This window comes from Brachyistius frenatus, unplaced genomic scaffold (assembly GCF_029030835.1).
Source record: "Brachyistius frenatus isolate BFR_SWC_R1_liver_20210118 unplaced genomic scaffold, ASM2903083v1 Contig_5, whole genome shotgun sequence".
Taxonomy (NCBI): Eukaryota; Metazoa; Chordata; class Actinopteri; family Embiotocidae; genus Brachyistius; species Brachyistius frenatus.
The window spans coordinates 8,106,437-8,113,958 of record NW_027210604.1 but is presented as its reverse complement, the minus strand read 5'-3'; the positions used below and the strand labels follow the sequence as shown (position 1 = coordinate 8,113,958).

The following is a 7,522-nucleotide window of genomic DNA, read 5'->3' as shown; positions in this document are numbered from 1 at the left end:
CTGACAGAAGGAGAGAGAGCCAGGAAAGCAGAGTGAGCCAGGAAAGCAGAGTCTAATTGGCACAAGTGCTACCTGATTACTAATGACCCTTTTTAAGTGGTAGCATTCTCAGACTCCACACAAACACGCGTGCCTGAGTAGACAACATTCAGCTGCTGAAGCTTGTCAGAAAACACGGCCTATCTTCTACTTCCATTGTTTTAATATTAGTTTTCCAGAAAAGAAAAAGCTGGTGAAAAACTATTTACAGCCATAATCCTTCAAAGAAAAAAAACTATGATAAGAGGAGCATTTAGAGTCAATAAACTGTCACAAACACTGAAGGAGCCCCTCTGTTTTCAGCCATATGATCCAACAGATTTTGGATCGAAAGCTGTTGGCTGTCTGGGAGAATTTCACATTGCTGAAGTATGACTATGATTTCCAAGCCTCCACAGACCGCAACACCTGCAAACACCCAACCAGAGCAGAGCAGAATTTGCTGTGCATATCTTTGGATCTATTTAAGCTTCTGGCCAGTAGTTCATACACAGAAAGTGAAAATATGATCTGTGTGTCTGTGGAGAGAATGATGTCACGCCTTGCAGATGCCCTTTGGGAGCACAAGCCAACGAGACGAGGCTGAATGTGTTTTGAGTGTGTTGACTGACGAGAAAGGGATACATGAAACTTGCACATACATGCATGTTGCTTGAGTAAACGAGGTATGAAGCAATATATGGATTTGTACAATTCAAGTTTGTTTTTTTCTATTGCAGAGGCAAACATACACAAACACACAAGCCAATTTTGCCATATTTTAGTACTAAAACCCAGTTTGTTTAGCATCAGCTATTTTATGAAAATTTTTTCTTTTTTTTTCTTTTTTTTCGTATCATTAGTGACACAGACTCCAAAGTAAAATAATGTTTCTTAACGTCTTTGTCAAAATAATTTTTAGAGCAGCTCATACCATGAGGTCAACAGTTAGTTTAAGATGAAATGTGTTTTTTATAAGGAAAAAATCTTGAGATTCAATGCAGCCCAGAATGCAAATGGCCCTGCATCAAATATGGGTTGTGTAGTACTTTCTTTCCAGTTTCAGAACATCTGACTTTTTTTCCTTTATTTTTTTTTTAGCTCTTTCAATGTTTTGTTTTTCATAATCCTTTATAATATGGCAACTTTGGCATTTCATTTTGTCTTTATTGTGTAGAATCTGGTAATTAATAGAGGTACACTATAGTGAAAGTGTTGTATTTAAATACAGCTGCTTTCTTTCTACTCACAGCTCAGCCTTGACTCTGTCTCACAACACGGAACATGCACAGTGAGATCATCCAGTGCCCGTCAAGATCAGAGGGAGGATTTTCTAAGGAATCAAACGTGGGGTTGCAGGGAAAGGAAAAGAGTCCAGAGTTAAAAACAGATTGAGGGAGGGATATGAGGGAACGAACAGGGGGGGAGGTTTGTGTGATGTCTGTCACAGCTGCTGATACCAGTGACCATGCAGAGATATGCACAGCACCTGTTTTATGTATGCATGTGGGCTGTTCCTGCGGCAGATGTTAAGGTGTCTGACCTTGTGTCTGGACCAGTTGAAGCATCCCTTGTGAAAAAATAATGTGGACAGCCACACTGTAACGTGTAACTCGGACTTACATGGACTGAGCAGTACTGAAAGTTGACTTAACCTTGGGAGTGCATTCATTATGAGAAGCCAGAGAGAATGCAGTTCATCTGCCAAGACACATATTTACAACACTATTGAGGTATACGAGTTCAAGTTTGGAAATGTTGTATCTGACTTGAAAAGAAAATACTGGAATGTTTTAACAGTAGGAACTCAGCAATTGTGTTTTGACAAAGAAAAATCCAGACTGTTAATGTCTACATGCTGCTGGACCAATTTCACAAGAGACTTATATTCGTTTACATAAGAGAATTATTTACATTTAACAGTTCAGCCTGTTTCACCATGTCATTAAAATGTGATTTATACTCCAGAAACGATTGCATCATGTCTTCCACTTCATTTCTCCGGTTCACTTTTTCTTGTTACTCGTTCACCCTTTTTTCAAAGTACTGTTTAAAGTCTCTGGGCTCTTCAGATTCATTGCAATACAATTACATAATTTACCACCAATATGATATCATTGATCATCAAACAGTCACCCCCTTTAGGATTGCAAAAGGTGCCTGTTTGAACATTGTGATTTCCTCACTGGCAGAGTGAAGCAGTCATGTCAGCATGTCAGTAAATAAATGTCATTTTGTGTTGATGTGTTTTATGACAAAATTGTAGCCCAGAGTCAGTCACCCCCATTTTTTGATTGAAAGCTGGCTGGTAAAAGTTTTGAATTTCCTTTAATGGCAGAGAGGAGCAGCTGTGGCCAGATTGAATTTATGTTGGTTACCATATATTATAAGGTTGATATTTTACAGTCGAGATGATCAAAAATCGAAACTATCTATAAACTCACAGTTTTAGTCTTCACTGTGATTATGGTCTGGAAACGCTATTCAAATGAAGGTTTGCTCAGACACTCTGAAGGGAGAACAGATTAGCGACCAGTGAAGACGGTTAAATACGAAGACGTTGAGGTAAAGCATACGAACAGTCTTTATCAAATATTGGTATATTGAAGCCAGAGTCTGCAATGGTCATTTACCAACATGGCATTGCACTCTTCTCACATTGGGAAAGTTACCTTTGTCGTTTACAACTTGGTTTAAGGCTTCTCCAATAGTTTGAAAATGAATCTGAAGTTTACTCCCATAAGGATGCAACGACTCAAACAATCTTCAATGTAGTGTTCCTACTTCTCACATACTCAGCTCACCCTATTAATTAACAAGATAATTTTGGTCTGGTAATTTCAGGCTGACAAAAACTCACTTCTCCACATCAAGTGCTATAAATATCATCCAGGGTATTATTTTTTTTTACTGATGACAATACAACAGTAAAATGTTTGTTTCTTTGATCCACAAGTGTTCATTTTTACGATATAGAAAAAAGTAAAATTACAAGTGACTATAAACACTTGCCACACATTACACACACAGACAGTTCTTACTTTTTGTTTGTATTTCATTTGAATGTTGTAATGGTGAGGTGGTTCCATGCCACAAAATCATCTTACTGAACTCGTACCTTGAAACATTTTCAGATTTGCTTTCCTCATCAGTGAGCTCCAAAGTCTAAAGCAGATTATAACTGAATGCTAAGTAAAATGTAATTTAGCTTGTAGTTGGATTTACTAACCCTCATCTTCAAATCAAACCCATATGAGCTTTTGCTTTGTCAAAGACAGCTTTCTTTGTCAGCTTCTGATTGTTTCAAGGCATCTGTTTCTTTGACTTTTTGGAAAAGGAAAATTGTTTTAATACAGTCTATTTTCTGAAATTGTGTTTTTCCATGGTCATTTCTGTGGTTTCTCTTCTCACTGGTATTGATTTACATTGAGAAGATGATGGAATTTTTTAGAGATAAATAAATAAAATAAAAAGCAGGACATAACAGATCTCCAAGTTTTCCATAAAAACTGCCTGCGGCATCCTGGTAGCGATGCATACATATGTTCATGATTTGGGATTGCATTGTCTTTTATAACACATAACAGATTGTTGTATGTATCACAGCTGTTACACTGAAGTTTTTCAATCACTTCAACAACCAAAAATGTTTTTAAACATTATTAAATCTCCCTGAAAAGATCATGTCTTATAACTATGTTTTGCCCTGTGGTTCAGTGGAAATCTGCCCACATTGCCAGAAAACGTCAGCGGTGATTGTCCTTTTTTTTAAATCAAGAGTAATCATTTGTTTTACAAAATTTGAATTTGGATGAGGGATTCTGCAGGAATGTGGCCATGTGGGGCTCAGGTGTCTGCGAACATACGATCCAGACCACAGACAGTAATGTTTCTACAGTGTTGTTCTCCTTGAGAGACTTTTCATGCAGAATATTCAGTATTGGTTAGGTTAGGTTAGGTAGTTACTTTATTAATCCACGAGGGGACATTTTTTTTCGCTACAGCAGCATACAGAAGCAATAAGATAACAATAGAACAATAAAAAAGCAATAAAATAGCAGTAAAAATATCAAATATAATTGCAGGAGTGACAACAAAAAAAAGTTCCTTTTGAACTTTGCTTTAATCAACAACACAGTGGGACAATGAACATATTACATATTTTGATTGTCTGGACTTAGTTTTGTCTCATCTGAAATGGTCTCAGCCAAAATATTCCCATCATATAAAGTCCAATGGATTGTTGCATTGAAAATAAATGGCTTCAACAGATATTGTTCAGTGCCGGGCAGTGAGTGGTCATTGGTACTTTGACTTCCCGCAATTCACATAAAATCCCAAAATCATGTCAACTAGATTTCACTATCACCAATAATTTGAGCGTATTCTAAATCTTTCTCTGTCAGGATTGGACAATGGGTTTTTAAATAGAAAAAAGGTCCATATAACACTTAACCTATATTTTATTTAAGGCAATTGACAGTTTGTTATTTTGCATCAGATAATAGAGATACAAATAAGATAAGTTATATATATGCTTTTGTCTAAATACAAGGCTTTAGAAAAATCATTATATATTTCTAAACAATTTTGACTTAAGTCAGTTTTGTTTGATTTTTGTGTTTCTTCTTCCTCTGCAACATAGAAACCTAAAAGTAGCCAGAGTAGAGAGGAGCAGCACAGTTACTGCAGTCAGCAATAGGAGCAGCACATCTAAACTGTAGTATGAGTACCATGGAATTTTATAAGCCTCTGTGTGCAGGTGAGGAGCCCCTTTGTGCCGCATCACATACTCTACCCAGAAGACTGCATGATCCATGGGTGCTATTGGCTGATCCCTGTACAAACGGGACAGTCTTTGTATGTTGTGCCTGTAGCTGTCTTGCTGGAGCACTTCCTTAACACCTTGCTCAAAACTGTGGCTGTTAACGTCAGCTAGCTGAATGATCTTTCCAGCTCCTCTTTCCTGCAGACGTAGAAGGTTGTCGTACTGGTCGAAGAACAAGGGTATGCCGAGTACAGGGACGCCATAGTAAATGGCCTCCTGGACTCCGTTGGTTCCTCCATGAGCTACAAAGACTTTGATCTGTGGGTGGCCCAGGAGGTCCTTCTGTGGCATCCAGTCCATAATTAGAGTATTGTTGCCCAATGTTGAGGGGCGCTCTCCTTTGTGCCTCCAAATCACCTGATCAGAAAACAAGAAATCTATCAATTTACTTTTACTTAGCAGACACACAATATAATGACGTTTCCGTCAATTATGTAATAATTCGTTTTTATAAACCACTTTTTTTAACATTCTCTCAGATGTTTTGCATGGAAGACATAACAGAAGAATCTGGTAAGTTAGATCATAAACTTATGGTGGCATAAAATGTGACATTAAAAGCTTTTATAAAGGTTTTGAGTAATTTCTTGAAAATGGTGTGGTGCAGTGTAATAAGTTCCACAGATGTAAGTGGTCATTTACACAGGGCGTAATTACATAAAATAAATATATTTTCTTTTCCTTTTTATAAACAAATCCTCTTATTTTCTCCACCCAGTTATTATGACTCAGGGAATGCCCAGGGAAGACTGCCAGTCTGTCACAAATCTATCCTGTATATTAATTTTGTAATTTGTTGTATTCCCGAAGACGGATTTGTCCACTTCTATATATATTTTTTTTTTAATTTTCCTATCTACTTCAAACTTTTAGTTTGATGTATTTAGTGATGTATAAACTGCTGCATAACTACCTCTAATTTAAACAAAAAGACAATTTTGCACATGAATTGCACATTTGAACATTTCATTACAATGTTAAATTTATCTGCTAAAGTTATATATTTCCTTCCATGGTGAATAGGGATATTTACCTACTTCTCTCAGATGACAAATTATATTTACATACATAGTCTATGAGCCAAGACATAAACATTACAGTAAATATGAAACAATCCAAAACACTGTGATGACAAAAGTGAATCACGAAGCATCTGTTACCTTCTGAGGCATTTTGGCAAAGACGCTGGCAATATCATCGGCTACGTCATTGGGCAAAGCGTTCACCAAAGTTCCCAGTGTCATAATGATCACCCCATGCTCCCCAGCACTCTGAACAAACTCTTCCAGGTCTGCTGGCAGAGGTTGGGCTGGTTTGCACTGGAATCCTCCAATGTAGACAATGTTTGGTATTGTGGGCCGAGGGAATTCAAACACAAAATCTGATCTGAAAAGCCAGATGTCTGCTTCCTGAAGAAGCGAGATGATGTCACATCCACCATCAATATATTTATCACAGAAGGCATCGTAGATTGGCCCCACCATGATTTTCTGCTGGAACAATACAATGCCATGGAAAAGCATGTTCTTGACCCTCTGGATGAAATTCATTTTGTCAGTTAAGCCTGATCCTGGCACCGGGATATAAGAAAGTGGTGAGGGGGCTAAAGCAAAGTGTCCTTCACCACTGGTGATCCAACGTGCATTAAGCACTATGGGAAGTTTGAGATATTTGGCAAGCACAAGCCCTGTTGCTATGGCTGGATCAGTGAGAACCAAATCATATTGGGAATCTCTTAATCTTTTGACCATATTTACATCATCAAAGATTTGAGCGGAAGCATTACACAACATTAAATGGGCCTTAGAAATCATTGAAAAGAAATTGCTGGTGAGTTTGAAGAAAGTCAGTGCTGAAGCGCCTTCTCTCTTGCACCTAAAAAAAAGGGTTAGAAAAAGTGGTGAAAAGGTCTTTATCAATAAAATAGTAAATAACCTACATTGGGCCCATCACATATATACGAAATTGCATACCCTCATATGCTCCTCTAGGTACACATCAAAAAAGTCCTCCAATCCTTCATCTAGTCTAAGTGTAATGGATGTGTAGAGAGGAGACTTTTCTGCAATGTACCAGCTGGTGGAGGCCCTGATCACAGTGAGGCTGTGGCCCCTGGCATGAAGTTCCTCGAGCAGGATTTTCATGTTGACCCAGTGACTGCCGTCTGTAGGGAACACCAGAATATTTCCTCCGTCGCAACGTGGTGTGAGGGAGATCAGACATAAACTGAGGATTACAAACATTCCACACACGGGATGCAACATGGTTCCTAAAATGGCAGAGAGAAAAATAATGACCTCGGTGACCTCAACATATCATCTAGAAAGACACATGCTTTACAAGTTTACTTCTTGTTTCTGCTGTTTAACCAAATATGTACAACAACAAAAACGTACCCATGGTTGAGAGAGGCAAACAGTAATCCTACTTGCCCGCAGACTGATGGTCCATCAATAGGATTCCTTACACATTAGAGTTCAAACTCCAGTCTCAGAGTTCATCTGTCCTCTTACGGGTAAATGAGTTATGTGAGGGTTATGTAATGTTATTACATAAGTTGTTGTTTTTTTAAGTGCAACTAAACACCTCAAGGAAGTACAAACAGGTATCCGGGATAACGTGTTTTTAGCATTTCATGTATATATTTTCTCGATAACAAGGGAAAACACAGAAGCA

General features: G+C 37.9%; 1 protein-coding gene across 1 annotated transcript; it reads right to left on the bottom strand.

The window, feature by feature from the left end:
* Window positions 1-3,974: 3,974 nt before the first annotated feature.
* On the bottom strand, window positions 3,975-7,306 carry ugt5d1 (UDP glucuronosyltransferase 5 family, polypeptide D1). Its single transcript, XM_069720681.1, has 4 exons — window positions 7,243-7,306; window positions 6,844-7,115; window positions 6,007-6,756; window positions 3,975-5,203 (listed from the first exon to the last, which is right to left on the bottom strand). Exons 1-4 carry the CDS (start codon window positions 7,244-7,246, stop codon window positions 4,619-4,621), a joined length of 1,611 nt encoding a protein of 536 aa, XP_069576782.1. The 5' UTR covers window positions 7,247-7,306; the 3' UTR covers window positions 3,975-4,618.
* Between the last annotated feature and the right edge of the window lie 216 nt (window positions 7,307-7,522).

Coding starts and splice junctions, on each gene's coding strand:
- ugt5d1 (XM_069720681.1), bottom strand. Junction 6,757..6,843: donor GATTGGAGGACTTTTTTGAT/GTGTACCTAGAG, acceptor TTATTGATAAAG/ACCTTTTCACCACTTTTTCT. Junction 5,204..6,006: donor TTGCCAAAATGCCTCAGAAG/GTAACAGATGCT, acceptor TTTTCTGATCAG/GTGATTTGGAGGCACAAAGG.